Genomic DNA, 20036 nt, shown 5'->3' with positions numbered 1-20036 from the left:
CAATAACATCTTGAATCAACACTTAAACATACAATCTTTTGGTTATCAGCTCAAATTTCAAACCATTAAAACACTGTTTGACGTTTGTTCAGCCAACTTGTTCTGTTTTCATAAAGGTCCCACCTGATGTGTAGGCAAGCCACACTTGACAGCCACCTCGTGTAACACGCTTTCGATGATGGTCAAACCCTGAGGTCCACCAAAACCACGGAATGCTGTATATGAGGGTAAGTAGGTCTTGCACACCAGTCCACGTCCACGTAGATGAGGGATCTTGTAACCATTATCCATGTGAAGGAGCGCTTTCTCCATGATCTGGTCGAAATTACAAAAAGAAAACAGTATGTGACTTGGAGACTGACCTACATAAGAATTCAAGGTAAACTTAGATCCATGATAGTGTCTCTCTTTGCAAGCCTTGCTCACAGTTCCTTTTCAGGATTTACTTATTTGAATTTCAATATTTCATCAGGGATTGCCTATTTATAAAAAACAACATACAAAAGAGGATTCGTCCAGAGTGCATCCTCCATTACTGTAGTATGTGATATCAGCAGCCAGGATTGTTCCATCATTCATGTATCCAACCTGTAGGAAAAAGATGAGACTTAAGCTGTTGTGATGCACAGTTGTCCTGTGATTTCAAAAGTAATTGCCCATAATGCCAAATTACCTTGTACTTCCCCAAAAAAGGGGACCTGCCACTGGTGATGAGCATGTCATCTCCACGTTCTAGAACACATCGCACAGCACGGCCAGTCCTGTGGATCGATTTTGAGTGTAGTCAATACTTAGCATCAGCATTGTTCAGAAACATCTTTTCTTTAAATTTCACAAAAATAAGTAAACAATATACTTAAATATAAGCAATAAAAGCAAATACATGCATCAATACGTATGCAAATGAAAAGAAGAAAGAATTTCATTTTGCCATACTTGTAAGCGGCCGTAGCAGCGATGGCAGATAATGATGCAATCTTCATGACTTTTCCACCAAATCCACCTCCCAGCCTTTTCACATGACATGTGATCTTATTGGAGTCAATTCCAAGAGTGATACCCACCACTTCCTGTTGTTTAAAAAAGGAAATTATGCCAATACTGGAGTAAGATTATGTAAATGTATCATTGTTATTTCATATTCACAATCTCCTATTTTTAAGTTAATTTGGTTTATTTAAGCAGATTTACATCAAAATATGAAATATTTATATTGAATCATATTCATCAACGTACGTCATTGGGGTAAAATATGAATATCTTTATATTGATTCATATTCATCAATGTATGTCATTGGGGTTATACAAACCTGAGTATAAGCTGCATGCTGACTGGCAACAAAGAGCTCCATTTCACTTGCTTCTCCCTTAGGAATCGCAATCAATCCCTGAGTTTCCATGTAGAAATGTTCCTGGCCACCCATATACAGCTCACCTGTGAGATATAAAAGAATGATTATTCACATTGAATCAAGAAAAAGCCCAACTAACGGTTCAAAAAAAGATTTCTATATAAAGAGATTCAGAGTTGAATCTGATTCAAATTAAGGATTCACATTTAATTGTACAAACCCTCCAGTATGTGGTCAACTTTCTCAAATGCTTCTTCGACATTTCCTCTTTCCAGTTTTCTCTTGGGGTCAAAGAAGGACTGGTGTTCTATGGCCTCCTTAATAAAAACAAAGATGTTGTGGTGTTGTGATTAGCAGGATAAAATATTAAGTACTGCTCCCAAACTTTCATGCAGCACTACATTAAGTGTTTTATTAATGTAAATTTGTTTAGAAATACCTCTATAGTGAAAAAGATAGGTTGGATGTCCTGGTAATTAATGGCCACCTGCTCGGCTGCTCTTTTGGCTTGTTCTCTGGTCTCAGCCACAGTGGCACCAATAATCTGCCCCACACAGATGACCTGAAATGGGCAAACAGACAAGACACTTCATTACAATGTATCTGAAATGCAAAAAATAATAATTTAGTATTCAGATGGCTCTCTAAACCAGAAAATATTTATTGTAGTACCTCCTCTTCTGCAAAAAGCTCCTCTGGGTTGTTGAACCAGAGTCTTCGATTCTGACCAGGAACATCCTTGGCAGAGATGAAGGCGACCACTCCAGGCATGGCTAGAGCCACTGATGCATCTATAGAGCTGATATGATGATAAGGTTGAGACAAGAATTTGATTCCCAAAGAAATTGAAGAATGAATTAGTTAATAAGGCTGTCACATTTGTGAAAAATTCCTGTTTGATTTTTGAGACATAAGTGTTCATTGAATCGATTGTAAAATCGATTTTCCATGTCTAAAGACGTTTCCATTTTAAACGCCAAATATAGGCAAACCCACGGACAACTAACAGGCATTAGGACTTACATAAAAAGGGCGCTTGAGACGCGCACAAGTCAGCAATATTCTTGATTTAATGGCGTGAAGTTTCGTGCACAATGACAAACAGGAGTGCAACATTCTTGAAAAACAATAAGCAGAGTGGACTGCCATAACATCAATGAAAAACATTACTGCAGGCTTCAACATAGCTGTGTTTACGATTAGAAATGTCAAACAAATTTCGCCTACATAGGCGATTCTAGACCGTAGCACGAATCTGTATCTGTATGCATGAGACTGTCTGAATACCGGCAGAATTCACATTTTTGTAGTAAAAAGAGACACATTATGCATAAGTATAATTGGCTGTTATGTGTGTTTGCCAGAACCTGTAGTTGCTGTGTGATGCGCGTTCGCTGCGGGCATATCGTGACGAGCTGGACACGCTCAGAGAAAAGACTGTTAAAATCGATTCCCTATTTTAGTTTTCGAAACTTGTGTTGGTTGGTCCGATCGATTGTGCAATTATTTTCGAACGTAAAGTGACAACCCTTTTAGTTAAACAAGCTTGGGTACCTCCATTGATTCAACAAGGATTTGGACTTAACATGCACTCCCTTTAGTTAAACACATTAGTCTCTGGACACTAAGACCCTACCCATAATCCTCCAGTAGACCCACCTACTCGGGTGAATATAAAGTCCAGACAGAATAGCTCACAGGCATCAAATCTCAGCACAGGAGCATCCTGAACATCTCCACACACTGAGGCAACATGGACACAAGAGCCTCCCTCTCCATTCTGCTGCTGCTTTTTGGTGTCGCCCAGGGGTCTCCTCTCATAGTAAGGTCCTTTCTAGTCTCTCCCTTAAACGGTTAACAGTCCTCAAATGAGTTGTTTTAAACATCTCTGTTTCTACCACCAGGACCAGATGTGTGATGGTGTGTTTGTATCAGAGCCTGAACCTGTGGACATCACTACAAGGATTTTAGAAACCAACAATGGTGAAGCGTCTTGTAGATAAAGCCAGCAATGGGTCACATTTCTTAAAAAAAGTGATTGGGATTTATGAATATATTGCATTATTTCATTAATATATTGCTCTTCAAATACAGGATCTTCTGAGCTCTTGATTGAAGGAGATATGCTGTTTCCCAAAACCAGAAATGCTCTCTACTGCCGCAACAACAACTGTTTCTGGAAGAAAAACTCTAACAACGTAGTGGAGATCCCTTACATAGTGAGCAGTGAATTCTGTACGTGAATCTCCTTCATTCATTGAACATATCTATGATTTATTTAGATGCCATTTTAAACCTGTGGACCCTTTTTGCAGCCAATTCGGACAAATCCGTGATTGCGAGCGCCATGTCGGTCTTTCACGCCAAAACCTGCATCCGCTTTGTGGCCAAATCATCTCAGACCGACTACATCAGTATTGAGAACAAAGATGGGTAAGAACAATCATACTATACCAACAAGAAACATTTAACAGACCTTTAACAGATCAATATTTAACCCCTTTATTTACTCTCTCCTCTCAGGTGCTTCTCTGCTCTAGGTAGAACTGGTGGCAAACAGGTCGTCTCCCTTAAAAGGGACGGCTGTATTTACAATGGCATCGTACAACATGAGCTCAATCATGCCCTGGGCTTTTACCACGAGCAAACCAGGAGCGATCGTGACAAGTATGTCAGAATCAACTTTGAGAACATCTCTCCTGATATGGCCTACAACTTTGAGAAACAGAACACCAACAACCAAAACACTCCATACGACTACGGCTCCATCATGCACTATGGAAGAACTGCCTTCGCCATTCAGCCCTGGCTGGAAACCATCACTCCCATTCCTGATGCGATTGTGGAAATCGGACAGAGGCAGGGATTGTCCAAAATTGACGTTCTGAGGATTCAGAAGCTGTATGGATGCTGATGATGAGGCTTGCACACATCATTTTATATAGTCCATGTGTCTGTAGATGAATAATGTAATGAGATTATGTTTCTGTATTTTAATGGTGTTGGATTTCTGAAATGTGTGATTGTGTTGGGTTGGGAAAAATAAAGCTACACTGCAAGACAAACTCATACTTTATTTGCGATTCAATGTCAAGTTTAAGAAAGTGCTTGATGGTAGCATTAAAGGTGTCATATTATTAAGCTTCTCCTGCAGCCTAATTAAAGCCACCTGGTTTAACCTTAGGAGAACTGGAGGACTGGGCACAGTATATGATTTATACATTTCAACAATTATTATTATTATTTTTTTTTTTTTTGGCAAAATGCTATAATGTAGATTTTGGAAAGATTTTTGAGATTTAGTTCTGGTGTAATCATATGTTCACAGCTGAAAAGGGAGTTTTCCCGTTTGATACCTCAATTTTAAAGACCTTTATTGTGCCGAGACCCTCTTCTGGAGTCAGTCGCTCTTGCATCCTCTAGTAAAATAAATTCAACTTTCAAAGTTGCCAAAGATTGAGAAAGTCCCAAGCAGACATAAATCTGATCACCTGAAGCACAATGTCAGCCAAAGATGCAGTTCTAGACATGGCGTGAAGTTTTGGTGCAAATAAGGGCTGCGTTCACAATGAACTTTGGTTCCAGAAAATTGTCGGGGAGCATTCTATGTGAATACAAGCCAGAGCCAGAATGCTGGAAAATTCGGCACTCATACAAGACCCTAGTAATATTACTGGGATAAATCGTGGAAAATATCAGTGTGAAAACAGCCAGAGCCGATGCTGTGTCGGGTGTGTGTTGCAGTGATGATGTTAGTTATCGTGGAACTGTTTGACTGGAGGAAGAACAGTTAAAAAAAATGCATATTGACAAAGATACAAGAAAATAACAATCGCTACAAACAAGAATGATATCAAGATCAGGGATCTACTTCCTATCCATGGAGGTGACAAATGAACAAGCAGCTTAATGATACCATACACGATGTTACTGTTTGCTGGGGGATAACAAAATGATAAGAGCGGGACTTTTGAACACGTACGTTACACGACAGACGGGAACGCTCTGGCATTGTAGGTGAACAAAATCACTCAATGTAAGAGCAGTTACCAGAAAACATTTTTCCCCCAGAATCTCTACGTAAATGAGATTCAGAACTTATTGTCTGTGATGTTAAGATCAAAATAAAATTAGAGCAATTTTTCTGCTGTATTGCAAAAACTGATTGTAACATCTGGACTACAAAATTAAATACACACCTTCTGTAAAATCGAATTCGGAACTTTTTTGATCAAAACTTTAAATCTCAAAGAGTTGAAATGTGACTTCTCTTTAACTAGTAGTGGTGTACAGTTTAATGTGTAAAATGCAGTAGCATTGTTATGCATAGTTAAACGATTAAACTACTAATCAGCAAGGTGGTTTTGACACTGTTTGAAATCATTTTGCTTTTCAGTAACAAAACAATTATGTCATTTAAGAAGAGGTGTAGTGCTATGAAATACTACATTTCTCCTGAAAATATTGTAGCAATTCACAGTAACTGTCCTATTTTTCCTGTTAAATCAAAAGCTTTCAGTTTAGCTATAAGCAAATTCTTTTCTATTAAATAACTATGTCCATCTTGCTAATATTTTTGGGGTCGTTTACTAAGCTCTATAGTAAATTCAGATGTTTTCACATATAAGGATTTATTTGTAATCAACCTACAGAGTACATGTAAGGTATTGTGGACCATCCCTGTACACCACTGTCTTAGGGCACGTGGTAAAGTCCAAAAGCTATAGCGTGTCCATTTTAGTGAATTAGTTAAACAAACTGAGGTATATGTTATGATTGTGTCAAGTTTTGGACCAACAGGCGAGGTCAGAGTTTCCTCCCTGTAGGTACACACTTTAGACTCTGGACACTAAGACCCTACGCATAATCCTCCAGTAGACCCACCTACTCGGGTGAATATAAAGTCCAGACAGAATAGCTCACCGGCATCAAATCGCAGCACAGGAGCATCCTGAACATCTCCACACACTGAGGCAACATGGACACAAGAGCCTCCCTCTCCATTCTGCTGCTGCTTTTTGGCGTCGCCCAGGCATCTCCTCTCATGGTAAGGTCCTTTCTAGTCTCTCCCTTAAACGGTTAACAGTCCTTAAATGAGTCGTTTTAAACATCTCTGTTTCTACCACCAGGAGCAGATGTTTGATGGTGTGTTTGTATCAGAGCCTGAACCTGTGGACATCACTACAAGGATTTTAGAAACCAACAATGGTGAAGCGTCTTGTAGATAAAGCCAGCAATGGGTCACATTTCTTAAAAAAAGTGATTGGGATTTATGAATATATTGCATTATTTCATTAATATATTGCTCTTCAAATACAGGATCTTCTGAGCTCTTGATTGAAGGAGATATGCTGTTTCCCAAAACCAGAAATGCTCTCTACTGCCGCAACAACAACTGTTTCTGGAAGAAAAACTCTAACAACGTAGTGGAGATCCCTTACATAGTGAGCAGTGAATTCTGTACGTGAATCTCCTTCATTCATTGAACATATCTATGATTTATTTAGATGCCATTTTAAACCTGTGGACCCTTTTTGCAGCCAATTCGGACAAATCCGTGATTGCGAGCGCCATGTCGGTCTTTCACGCCAAAACCTGCATCCGCTTTGTGGCCAAATCATCTCAGACCGACTACATCAGTATTGAGAACAAAGATGGGTAAGAACAATCATACTATACCAACAAGAAACATTTAACAGACCTTTAACAGATCAATATTTAACCCCTTTATTTCCTCTCTCCTCTCAGGTGCTTCTCTGCTCTAGGTAGAACTGGTGGCAAACAGGTCGTCTCCCTTAAAAGGGACGGCTGTATTTACAATGGCATCGTACAACATGAGCTCAATCATGCCCTGGGCTTTTACCACGAGCAAACCAGGAGCGATCGTGACAAGTATGTCAGAATCAACTTTGAGAACATCTCTCCTGATATGGCCTACAACTTCGAGAAACAGAACACCAACAACCAAAACACTCCATACGACTACGGCTCCATCATGCACTATGGAAGAACTGCCTTCGCCATTCAGCCCTGGCTGGAAACCATCACTCCCATTCCTGATGCGACTGTGGAAATCGGACAGAGGCAGGGATTGTCCAAAATTGACGTTCTGAGGATTCAGAAGCTGTATGGATGCTGATGATGAGGCTTGCACACATCATTTTATATAGTTCATGTGTCTGTAGATGAATAATGTTATGAGATTATGTTTCTGTATTTTAATGGTGTTGGATTTCTGAAATGTGTGATTGTGGTGGGTTGGGAAAAATAAAGCTACACTGCAAGACAAACTCATACTTTTTTTGTGATTCAATGTCAAGTTTAAGAAAGTGCTTGATGGAAGCATTAAAGGTGTCATAGTATTAAGCTTCTCCTGCAGCCTAATTAAAGCCACCTGGTTTAACCTTAGGAGAACTGGAGGACTGGGCACAGTATATGATTTATACATTTCAACAAAATAACTTTTTTTTTTTTTTGGCAAAATGCTATAATGTAGATTTTGGAAGGAGTTTTGAGATTTAGTTCTGGTGTAATCATATGTTCACAGCTGAAAAGGGAATTTTCCCATTTGATACCTCAATTTTAAAGACCTTTATTGTGCCGAGACCCTCTTCTGGAGTCAGTCGCTCTTGCATCCTCTAGTAAAATAAATTCAACTTTCAAAGTTGCCAAAGATTGAGAAAGTCCCAAGCAGACATAAATCTGATCACCTGAAGCACAAAGTCAGCCAAAGATGCAGTTCTAGACATGGCGTGAAGTTTTGGTGCAAATAAGGGCTGCGTTCACAATGAACTTTGGTTCCAGAAAATTGTTGGGGAGCATTCTATGTGAATACAAGCCAGAGCCAGAATGCTGGAATTTCAGCACTCATACAAGACCCTAGTAATATTACTGGGGTAAATCGTGGAAAATATCAGTGTGAAAACAGCCAGATCCGATGCTGTGTCGGGTGTGTGTTGCAGTGATGATGTTAGTTATCGTGGAACTATTTGACTGGAGGAAGAACAGTTAAAAAATTGCATATTGACAAAGATACAAGAAAATAACAATTGCTACAAACAAGAATGATATCAAGATCAGGGATCTACTTCCTATCCATGGAGGTGACAAATGAACAAGCAGCTTAATGATACCATACCAAGTGGCAACCTCCCCGTCTCTCTCTTGAAACCAACACGGAAGTGAGTTAAACTGCAATTCGTTGACTGGCCGCTTGAGGCTGATGTCAAAAGTGAGTCAAATCTGTATCTCCCCCATGTTAAAATGCCAAATTTTACAGCAGAAAAAAACGTGTTTACAGCCTGGTGTCTGTATGTGGCTTTGGTCTATACAGCTATTTTTGCCCTTCATGACAACTGTGAGGGGGGTGAATTTTTTTATAACTCATCCGTTTAGTTGATTAATATTTAAAGTTCTGCATAATTAAGGGTGTGGCTACTTGAGTGACAGGTGGGTTGTCGCTGATGTCAATGCTAGCCGCTTGTCTGTTGTTACTAGCCGTCACTTCACCTCAGCAAATGTTAGCTGCTGAACTTGCCATCTCTGCCGTGTTTTGTGCTTTTTTTTCGGGATTATTTCATACAATTGAATACACCCATTAAGTAACATTAACTTCGCCCATGGCTTAGGATTGTTGTCGTCGAGTATCGTTCGAGAGAACAACCAGCGCTGTATTTCAGTTTTCCTCTGTGAACATGCACTAATGGATGTCTGACAATTTCGTTGCTTTTTGGAGTTTTCAGATTTAAAAACGTCAATAAAGGCTCGTTCGTTCTGCTCTCACGGAACAGATATAGATTATAATATGCTTATGTACCGTCAGATTAAATCATGCAGGTGTCGGCGCTTTCTCCGTCCATGCTATAAATGCACATCCATGAATGAGCGTGGATTTTCTAGCGCATTTACTTGAACTTCATAGGCAATATATCTATAACCCATTTGAGAGGCGGCCAAAATCAGAATTTAAAATGGACTGAATAAGCTCTCTACGAACTTGACGAGCGATGCCGTGCTGACGGACCATAAGAAAGAGTGACTGACGTGCAGATAAATCACTGTCACACACACACTCTCAGAGTAATATTAAGTTACTGCATAATACATTTTCAACTAACGTTAGCAGAATAGTACAGAATCACAATACACAGTCTCACTTGTAGCCGTGTCTTTTAAATATTATAATATAATATTTCGAAGGGCAAAAACAGGAACTTTTAATTGGCTTTATATCATCAGCTAACTCGATCACGTCGAGCCATAGATATAAACAGTGTTTATAGATATATCATAGATATAAAACAGTTTTAGATCATAGATATAAAACAGTTTTATATCATAGATATAAAACAGTGTTTATATCTATGACGTCGAGCTAGGTGATTTCGGCTCCTCAGCTCCACTCACGCCCCGCCTGTTTGCCTATTTTCTGTTATCCGGGAGTGACGCGAGGCCAAGATGGCGACGGCCGGCTCCGCCTACTTTAGGCTTCAGAAATGCTCTTCAGAAACCTATGGGTGACATCACGGACACTACTTCCATATTTTTTTACAGTCTATGTACCATACACAATGTTACTGTTTGCTGGGGGATAACAAAATGATAAGAGCGGGACTTTTGAACACGTACGTTACACGACAGACGGGAACGCTCTGGCATTGTAGGTGAACAAAATCACTCAATGTAAGAGCAGTTACCAGAAAACATTTTTCCCCCAGAATCTCTACGTAAATGAGATTCAGAACTCATTCTGAATCTCAGAAGTCTGTGATGTTAAGATCAAAATAAAATTAGAGCAATTTTTCTGCTGTATTGCAAAAACTGATTGTAACATCTGGACTACAAAATAAAATACACAACTTCTGTAAAATCGAATTCGGAACTTTTTTGATCAAAACTTTAAATCTCAAAGAGTTGAAATGTGACTTCTCTTTAACTAGTAGTAGTGTACAGTTTAATGTGTAAAATGCAGTAGCATTGTTATGTGTAGTTAAACGATTAAACTACTTTACTAATCAGCAAGGTGGTTTTGACACTGTTTGAAATCATTTTGCTTTTCAGTAACAAAACAATTATGTCAATTAAGAAGCGGTGTAGTGCTATGAAATACTCCATTTCTCCTGAAAATATTTTAGCAATTCACAGTAACTGTCCTATTTTTCCTGTTAAATCAAAAGCTTTCAGTTTAGCTATAAGCAAATTCTTTTCTATTAAATAACTATTTGTCCATCTTGCTAATATTTTTGGGGTCGTTTACTAATCTTTATAGTAAATTCAGATGTTTTCACATATAAGGATTTATTTGTAATCAACCTGCAGAGCACATTTAAGGTATTGTGGACCATCCCTGTACACCACTGTCTTAGGGCACGTGGTAAAGTCCAAAAGCTACAGCGTGTCCATTTTAGTGAATTAGTTAAACAAACTGAGGTATATGTTATGATTGTGTCAAGTTTTGGACCAACAGGCGAGGTCAGAGTTTCCTCCCTGTAGGCACACATTTTAGACTCTGGACACTAAGACCCTACGCATAATCCTCCAGTAGACCCACCTACTCGGGTGAATATAAAGTCCAGACAGAATAGCTCACAGGCATCAAATCGCAGCACAGGAGCATCCTGAACATCTCCACACACTGAGGCAACATGGACACAAGAGCCTCCCTCTCCATTCTGCTGCTGCTTTTTGGCGTCACCCAGGCGTCTCCTCTCATGGTAAGGTCCTTTCTAGTCTCTCCCTTAAACGGTTAACAGTCTTCAAATGAGTCGTTTTAAACATCTCTGTTTCTACCACCAGGAGCAGATGTTTGATGGTGTGTTTGTATCAGAGCCTGAACCTGTGGACATCACTACAAGGATTTTAGAAACCAACAATGGTGAAGCGTCTTGTAGATAAAGCCAGCAATGGGTCACATTTCTTAAAAAAAGTGATTGGGATTTATGAATATATTGCATTATTTCATCAATATATTGCTCTTCAAATACAGGATCTTCTGAGCTCTTGATTGAAGGAGATATGCTGTTTCCCAAAACCAGAAATGCTCTCTACTGCCTCAACAACAACTGTTTCTGGAAGAAAAACTCTAACAACATAGTGGAGATCCCTTACATAGTGAGCAGTGAATTCTGTACGTGAATCTCCTTCATTCATTGAACATATCTATGATTCATTTAGATGCCATTTTAAACCTGTGGACCCTTTTTGCAGCCAATTCGGACAAATCAGTGATTGCGAGCGCCATGTCGGTCTTTCACGCCAAAACCTGCATCCGCTTTGTGGCCAAATCATCTCAGACCGACTACATCAGTATTGAGAACAAAGATGGGTAAGAACAATCATACTATACCAACAAGAAACATTTAACAGACCTTTAACAGATCAATATTTAACCCCTTTATTTACTCTCTCCTCTCAGGTGCTTCTCTGCTTTAGGTAGAACTGGTGGCAAACAGGTGGTCTCCCTCAAAAGGGACGGCTGTATTTACAATGGCATCGTACAACATGAGCTCAATCATGCCCTGGGCTTTTACCACGAGCAAACCAGGAGTGATCGTGACAAGTATGTCAGAATCAACTTTGAGAACATCTCTCCTGTTATGGCCTACAACTTCGAGAAACAGAACACCAACAACCAAAACACTCCATACGACTACGGCTCCATCATGCACTATGGAAGAACTGCCTTCGCCATTCAGCCCTGGCTGGAAACCATCACTCCCATTCCTGATGCGACTGTGGAAATCGGACAGAGGCAGGGATTGTCCAAAATTGACGTTCTGAGGATTCAGAAGCTGTATGGATGCTGATGATGAGGCTTGCACACATCATTTTATATAGTCCATGTGTCTGTAGATGAATAATGTAATGAGATTATGTTTCTGTATTTTAATGGTGTTGGATTTCTGAAATGTGTGATTGTGGTGGGTTGGGAAAAATAAAGCTACACTGCAAGACAAACTCATACTTTATTTGCGATTCAATGTCAAGTTTAAGAAAGTGCTTGATGGTAGCATTAAAGGTGTCATATTATTAAGCTTCTCCTGCAGCCTAATTAAAGCCACCTGGTTTAACCTTAGGAGAACTGGAGGACTGGGCACAGTATATGATTTATACATTTCAACAATTATTATTTTATTTTTTTTTTGGCAAAATGCTATAATGTAGATTTTGGAAAGATTTTTGAGATTTAGTTCTGGTGTAATCATATGTTCACAGCTGAAAAGGGAGCTTTCCCGTTTGATACCTCAATTTTAAAGACCTTTATTGTGCCGAGACCCTCTTCTGGAGTCAGTCGCTCTTGCATCCTCTAGTAAAATAAATTCAACTTTCAAAGTTGCCAAAGATTGAGAAAGTCCCAAGCAGACATAAATCTGATCACCTGAAGCACAATGTCAGCCAAAGATGCAGTTCTAGACATGGCGTGAAGTTTTGGTGCAAATAAGGGCTGCGTTCACAATGAACTTTGGTTCCAGAAAATTGTCGGGGAGCATTCTATGTGAATACAAGCCAGAGCCAGAATGCTGGAAAATTCGGCACTCATACAAGACCCTAGTAATATTACTGGGATAAATCGTGGAAAATATCAGTGTGAAAACAGCCAGAGCCGGTGCTGTGTCGGGTGTGTGTTGCAGTGATGATGTTAGTTATCGTGGAACTATTTGACTGGAGGAAGAACAGTTAAAAAAAATGCATATTGACAAAGATACAAGAAAATAACAATCGCTACAAACAAGAATGATATCAAGATCAGGGATCTACTTCCTATCCATGGAGGTGACAAATGAACAAGCAGCTTAATGATACCATACACGATGTTACTGTTTGCTGGGGGATAACAAAATGATAAGAGCGGGACTTTTGAACACGTACGTTACACGACAGACGGGAACGCTCTGGCATTGTAGGTGAACAAAATCACTCAATGTAAGAGCAGTTACCAGAAAACATTTTTCCCCCAGAATCTCTACGTAAATGAGATTCAGAACTTATTGTCTGTGATGTTAAGATCAAAATAAAATTAGAGCAATTTTTCTGCTGTATTGCAAAAACTGATTGTAACATCTGGACTACAAAATTAAATACACACCTTCTGTAAAATCGAATTCGGAACTTTTTTGATCAAAACTTTAAATCTCAAAGAGTTGAAATGTGACTTCTCTTTAACTAGTAGTGGTGTACAGTTTAATGTGTAAAATGCAGTAGCATTGTTATGCATAGTTAAACGATTAAACTACTAATCAGCAAGGTGGTTTTGACACTGTTTGAAATCATTTTGCTTTTCAGTAACAAAACAATTATGTCATTTAAGAAGAGGTGTAGTGCTATGAAATACTACATTTCTCCTGAAAATATTGTAGCAATTCACAGTAACTGTCCTATTTTTCCTGTTAAATCAAAAGCTTTCAGTTTAGCTATAAGCAAATTCTTTTCTATTAAATAACTATGTCCATCTTGCTAATATTTTTGGGGTCGTTTACTAATCTCTATAGTAAATTCAGATGTTTTCACATATAAGGATTTATTTGTAATCAACCTACAGAGTACATGTAAGGTATTGTGGACCATCCCTGTACACCACTGTCTTAGGGCACGTGGTAAAGTCCAAAAGCTATAGCGTGTCCATTTTAGTGAATTAGTTAAACAAACTGAGGTATATGTTATGATTGTGTCAAGTTTTGGACCAACAGGCGAGGTCAGAGTTTCCTCCCTGTAGGTACACACTTTAGACTCTGGACACTAAGACCCTACGCATAATCCTCCAGTAGACCCACCTACTCGGGTGAATATAAAGTCCAGACAGAATAGCTCACCGGCATCAAATCGCAGCACAGGAGCATCCTGAACATCTCCACACACTGAGGCAACATGGACACAAGAGCCTCCCTCTCCATTCTGCTGCTGCTTTTTGGCGTCGCCCAGGCATCTCCTCTCATGGTAAGGTCCTTTCTAGTCTCTCCCTTAAACGGTTAACAGTCCTTAAATGAGTCGTTTTAAACATCTCTGTTTCTACCACCAGGAGCAGATGTTTGATGGTGTGTTTGTATCAGAGCCTGAACCTGTGGACATCACTACAAGGATTTTAGAAACCAACAATGGTGAAGCGTCTTGTAGATAAAGCCAGCAATGGGTCACATTTCTTAAAAAAAGTGATTGGGATTTATGAATATATTGCATTATTTCATTAATATATTGCTCTTCAAATACAGGATCTTCTGAGCTCTTGATTGAAGGAGATATGCTGTTTCCCAAAACCAGAAATGCTCTCTACTGCCGCAACAACAACTGTTTCTGGAAGAAAAACTCTAACAACGTAGTGGAGATCCCTTACATAGTGAGCAGTGAATTCTGTACGTGAATCTCCTTCATTCATTGAACATATCTATGATTTATTTAGATGCCATTTTAAACCTGTGGACCCTTTTTGCAGCCAATTCGGACAAATCCGTGATTGCGAGCGCCATGTCGGTCTTTCACGCCAAAACCTGCATCCGCTTTGTGGCCAAATCATCTCAGACCGACTACATCAGTATTGAGAACAAAGATGGGTAAGAACAATCATACTATACCAACAAGAAACATTTAACAGACCTTTAACAGATCAATATTTAACCCCTTTATTTACTCTCTCCTCTCAGGTGCTTCTCTGCTCTAGGTAGAACTGGTGGCAAACAGGTCGTCTCCCTTAAAAGGGACGGCTGTATTTACAATGGCATCGTACAACATGAGCTCAATCATGCCCTGGGCTTTTACCACGAGCAAACCAGGAGCGATCGTGACAAGTATGTCAGAATCAACTTTGAGAACATCTCTCCTGATATGGCCTACAACTTCGAGAAACAGAACACCAACAACCAAAACACTCCATACGACTACGGCTCCATCATGCACTATGGAAGAACTGCCTTCGCCATTCAGCCCTGGCTGGAAACCATCACTCCCATTCCTGATGCGACTGTGGAAATCGGACAGAGGCAGGGATTGTCCAAAATTGACGTTCTGAGGATTCAGAAGCTGTATGGATGCTGATGATGAGGCTTGCACACATCATTTTATATAGTTCATGTGTCTGTAGATGAATAATGTTATGAGATTATGTTTCTGTATTTTAATGGTGTTGGATTTCTGAAATGTGTGATTGTGGTGGGTTGGGAAAAATAAAGCTACACTGCAAGACAAACTCATACTTTTTTTGTGATTCAATGTCAAGTTTAAGAAAGTGCTTGATGGAAGTAGTATTAAGTATTAAGTCATAGTATTAAGCTTCTCCTGCAGCCTAATTAAAGCCACCTGGTTTAACCTTAGGAGAACTGGAGGACTGGGCACAGTATATGATTTATACATTTCAACAAAATAACTTTTTTTTTTTTTTGGCAAAATGCTATAATGTAGATTTTGGAAGGAGTTTTGAGATTTAGTTCTGGTGTAATCATATGTTCACAGCTGAAAAGGGAATTTTCCCGTTTGATACCTCAATTTTAAAGACCTTTATTGTGCCGAGACCCTCTTCTGGAGTCAGTCGCTCTTGCATCCTCTAGTAAAATAAATTCAACTTTCAAAGTTGCCAAAGATTGAGAAAGTCCCAAGCAGACATAAATCTGATCACCTGAAGCACAAAGTCAGCCAAAGATGCAGTTCTAGACATGGCGTGAAGTTTTGGTGCAAATAAGGGCTGCGTTCACAATGAACTTTGGTTCCAGAAAATTGTTGGGGAGCATTCTATGTGAATACAAGCCAGAGCCAGAATGCTGGAATTTCAGCACTCATACAAGACCCTAGTAATATTACTGGGGTAAATCGTGGAAAATATCAGTGTGAAAACAGCCAGATCCGATGCTGTGTCGGGTGTGTGTTGCAGTGATGATGTTAGTTATCGTGGAACTATTTGACTGGAGGAAGAACAGTTAAAAAATTGCATATTGACAAAGATACAAGAAAATAACAATTGCTACAAACAAGAATGATATCAAGATCAGGGATCTACTTCCTATCCATGGAGGTGACAAATGAACAAGCAGCTTAATGATACCATACCAAGTGGCAACCTCCCCGTCTCTCTCTTGAAACCAACACGGAAGTGAGTTAAACTGCAATTCGTTGACTGGCCGCTTGAGGCTGATGTCAAAAGTGAGTCAAATCTGTATCTCCCCCATGTTAAAATGCCAAATTTTACAGCAGAAAAAAACGTGTTTACAGCCTGGTGTCTGTATGTGGCTTTGGTCTATACAGCTATTTTTGCCCTTCATGACAACTGTGAGGGGGGTGAATTTTTTTATAACTCATCCGTTTAGTTGATTAATATTTAAAGTTCTGCATAATTAAGGGTGTGGCTACTTGAGTGACAGGTGGGTTGTCGCTGATGTCAATGCTAGCCGCTTGTCTGTTGTTACTAGCCGTCACTTCACCTCAGCAAATGTTAGCTGCTGAACTTGCCATCTCTGCCGTGTTTTGTGCTTTTTTTTCGGGATTATTTCATACAATTGAATACACCCATTAAGTAACATTAACTTCGCCCATGGCTTAGGATTGTTGTCGTCGAGTATCGTTCGAGAGAACAACCAGCGCTGTATTTCAGTTTTCCTCTGTGAACATGCACTAATGGATGTCTGACAATTTCGTTGCTTTTTGGAGTTTTCAGATTTAAAAACGTCAATAAAGGCTCGTTCGTTCTGCTCTCACGGAACAGATATAGATTATAATATGCTTATGTACCGTCAGATTAAATCATGCAGGTGTCGGCGCTTTCTCCGTCCATGCTATAAATGCACATCCATGAATGAGCGTGGATTTTCTAGCGCATTTACTTGAACTTCATAGGCAATATATCTATAACCCATTTGAGAGGCGGCCAAAATCAGAATTTAAAATGGACTGAATAAGCTCTCTACGAACTTGACGAGCGATGCCGTGCTGACGGACCATAAGAAAGAGTGACTGACGTGCAGATAAATCACTGTCACACACACACTCTCAGAGTAATATTAAGTTACTGCATAATACATTTTCAACTAACGTTAGCAGAATAGTACAGAATCACAATACACAGTCTCACTTGTAGCCGTGTCTTTTAAATATTATAATATAATATTTCGAAGGGCAAAAACAGGAACTTTTAATTGGCTTTATATCATCAGCTAACTCGATCACGTCGAGCCATAGATATAAACAGTGTTTATAGATATATCATAGATATAAAACAGTTTTAGATCATAGATATAAAACAGTTTTATATCATAGATATAAAACAGTGTTTATATCTATGACGTCGAGCTAGGTGATTTCGGCTCCTCAGCTCCACTCACGCCCCGCCTGTTTGCCTATTTTCTGTTATCCGGGAGTGACGCGAGGCCAAGATGGCGACGGCCGGCTCCGCCTACTTTAGGCTTCAGAAATGCTCTTCAGAAACCTATGGGTGACATCACGGACACTACTTCCATATTTTTTTACAGTCTATGTACCATACACAATGTTACTGTTTGCTGGGGGATAACAAAATGATAAAATGATAATATACTATTCATCTCCAATAACTATTTGTCCATCTTGCTAATATTTTTGGGGTCGTTTACTAATCTTTATAGTAAATTCAGATGTTTTCACATATAAGGATTTATTTGTAATCAACCTGCAGAGCACATTTAAGGTATTGTGGACCATCCCTGTACACCACTGTCTTAGGGCACGTGGTAAAGTCCAAAAGCTACAGCGTGTCCATTTTAGTGAATTAGTTAAACAAACTGAGGTATATGTTATGATTGTGTCAAGTTTTGGACCAACAGGCGAGGTCAGAGTTTCCTCCCTGTAGGCACACATTTTAGACTCTGGACACTAAGACCCTACGCATAATCCTCCAGTAGACCCACCTACTCGGGTGAATATAAAGTCCAGACAGAATAGCTCACAGGCATCAAATCGCAGCACAGGAGCATCCTGAACATCTCCACACACTGAGGCAACATGGACACAAGAGCCTCCCTCTCCATTCTGCTGCTGCTTTTTGGCGTCACCCAGGCGTCTCCTCTCATGGTAAGGTCCTTTCTAGTCTCTCCCTTAAACGGTTAACAGTCTTCAAATGAGTCGTTTTAAACATCTCTGTTTCTACCACCAGGAGCAGATGTTTGATGGTGTGTTTGTATCAGAGCCTGAACCTGTGGACATCACTACAAGGATTTTAGAAACCAACAATGGTGAAGCATCTTGTAGATAAAGCCAGCAATGGGTCACATTTCTTAAAAAAAGTGATTGGGATTTATGAATATATTGCATTATTTCATCAATATATTGCTCTTCAAATACAGGATCTTCTGAGCTCTTGATTGAAGGAGATATGCTGTTTCCCAAAACCAGAAATGCTCTCTACTGCCTCAACAACAACTGTTTCTGGAAGAAAAACTCTAACAACATAGTGGAGATCCCTTACATAGTGAGCAGTGAATTCTGTACGTGAATCTCCTTCATTCATTGAACATATCTATGATTCATTTAGATGCCATTTTAAACCTGTGGACCCTTTTTGCAGCCAATTCGGACAAATCAGTGATTGCGAGCGCCATGTCGGTCTTTCACGCCAAAACCTGCATCCGCTTTGTGGCCAAATCATCTCAGACCGACTACATCAGTATTGAGAACAAAGATGGGTAAGAACAATCATACTATACCAACAAGAAACATTTAACAGACCTTTAACAGATCAATATTTAACCCCTTTATTTACTCTCTCCTCTCAGGTGCTTCTCTGCTTTAGGTAGAACTGGTGGCAAACAGGTGGTCTCCCTCAAAAGGGACGGCTGTATTTACAATGGCATCGTACAACATGAGCTCAATCATGCCCTGGGCTTTTACCACGAGCAAACCAGGAGTGATCGTGACAAGTATGTCAGAATCAACTTTGAGAACATCTCTCCTGTTATGGCCTACAACTTCGAGAAACAGAACACCAACAACCAAAACACTCCATACGACTACGGCTCCATCATGCACTATGGAAGAACTGCCTTCGCCATTCAGCCCTGGCTGGAAACCATCACTCCCATTCCTGATGCGACTGTGGAAATCGGACAGAGGCAGGGATTGTCCAAAATTGACGTTCTGAGGATTCAGAAGCTGTATGGATGCTGATGATGAGGCTTGCACACATCATTTTATATAGTCCATGTGTCTGTAGATGAATAATGTAATGAGATTATGTTTCTGTATTTTAATGGTGTTGGATTTCTGAAATGTGTGATTGTGGTGGGTTGGGAAAAATAAAGCTACACTGCAAGACAAACTCATACTTTATTTGCGATTCAATGTCAAGTTTAAGAAAGTGCTTGATGGTAGCATTAAAGGTGTCATATTATTAAGCTTCTCCTGCAGCCTAATTAAAGCCACCTGGTTTAACCTTAGGAGAACTGGAGGACTGGGCACAGTATATGATTTATACATTTCAACAATTATTATTTTATTTTTTTTTTGGCAAAATGCTATAATGTAGATTTTGGAAAGATTTTTGAGATTTAGTTCTGGTGTAATCATATGTTCACAGCTGAAAAGGGAGCTTTCCCGTTTGATACCTCAATTTTAAAGACCTTTATTGTGCCGAGACCCTCTTCTGGAGTCAGTCGCTCTTGCATCCTCTAGTAAAATAAATTCAACTTTCAAAGTTGCCAAAGATTGAGAAAGTCCCAAGCAGACATAAATCTGATC

The 20036-nt window shown here is 39.5% G+C and overlaps 6 protein-coding genes across 6 annotated transcripts in view; 5 read left to right on the top strand and 1 right to left on the bottom strand.

Moving 5' to 3' along the window:
- aox5 (aldehyde oxidase 5) overlaps positions 1-20036 on the bottom strand; it is a gene marked incomplete at its 5' end in the record, with an annotated part of 67859 nt that overhangs the window by 3002 nt on the left and 44821 nt on the right. The window contains 8 exons of the mRNA XM_084116875.1: positions 124-315; positions 502-588; positions 674-761; positions 937-1070; positions 1311-1435; positions 1573-1669; positions 1792-1914; positions 2025-2151. Coding sequence (XP_083973001.1) covers positions 124-315; positions 502-588; positions 674-761; positions 937-1070; positions 1311-1435; positions 1573-1669; positions 1792-1914; positions 2025-2151 — 973 coding nt within the window. The remainder of the gene's footprint in view (positions 1-123; positions 316-501; positions 589-673; positions 762-936; positions 1071-1310; positions 1436-1572; positions 1670-1791; positions 1915-2024; positions 2152-20036) is intronic.
- LOC311084696 (hatching enzyme 1.2-like) lies at positions 2591-4540 on the top strand. The gene is made up of 3 exons (XM_084116894.1): positions 2591-3587; positions 3668-3785; positions 3876-4540. The coding sequence occupies exons 1-3, from the start codon at positions 3476-3478 to the stop codon at positions 4264-4266; spliced, it is 621 nt and encodes a 206-aa protein (XP_083973020.1). The 5' UTR covers positions 2591-3475; the 3' UTR covers positions 4267-4540.
- On the top strand, positions 6331-7871 carry LOC311084681 (hatching enzyme 1.2-like; the record flags this gene model as incomplete). Its single annotated transcript, XM_084116877.1, has 5 exons — positions 6331-6399; positions 6488-6560; positions 6672-6812; positions 6893-7010; positions 7101-7871. 5 exons carry the CDS (start codon positions 6331-6333, stop codon positions 7489-7491), a joined length of 792 nt encoding a protein of 263 aa, XP_083973003.1. The 3' UTR covers positions 7492-7871.
- On the top strand, positions 10997-12202 carry LOC311084695 (hatching enzyme 1.2-like; the record flags this gene model as incomplete). Its single annotated transcript, XM_084116893.1, has 5 exons — positions 10997-11065; positions 11154-11226; positions 11338-11478; positions 11559-11676; positions 11767-12202. The coding sequence occupies 5 exons, from the start codon at positions 10997-10999 to the stop codon at positions 12155-12157; spliced, it is 792 nt and encodes a 263-aa protein (XP_083973019.1). The 3' UTR covers positions 12158-12202.
- On the top strand, positions 14217-15422 carry LOC311084682 (hatching enzyme 1.2-like; the record flags this gene model as incomplete). The annotated part of the gene is made up of 5 exons (XM_084116878.1): positions 14217-14285; positions 14374-14446; positions 14558-14698; positions 14779-14896; positions 14987-15422. The coding sequence occupies 5 exons, from the start codon at positions 14217-14219 to the stop codon at positions 15375-15377; spliced, it is 792 nt and encodes a 263-aa protein (XP_083973004.1). The 3' UTR covers positions 15378-15422.
- LOC311084694 (hatching enzyme 1.2-like) lies at positions 18306-19585 on the top strand (the record flags this gene model as incomplete). Its single annotated transcript, XM_084116892.1, has 5 exons — positions 18306-18374; positions 18463-18535; positions 18647-18787; positions 18868-18985; positions 19076-19585. The coding sequence occupies 5 exons, from the start codon at positions 18306-18308 to the stop codon at positions 19464-19466; spliced, it is 792 nt and encodes a 263-aa protein (XP_083973018.1). The 3' UTR covers positions 19467-19585.

This window comes from Abramis brama (genome assembly GCF_963993115.1).
Source record: "Abramis brama genome assembly, chromosome: 6".
Classification (NCBI taxonomy): domain Eukaryota; kingdom Metazoa; phylum Chordata; class Actinopteri; order Cypriniformes; family Leuciscidae; genus Abramis; species Abramis brama.
Note: the sequence above shows the minus strand (reverse complement) of the source record. Positions and strands in the feature narration are given on the sequence as shown.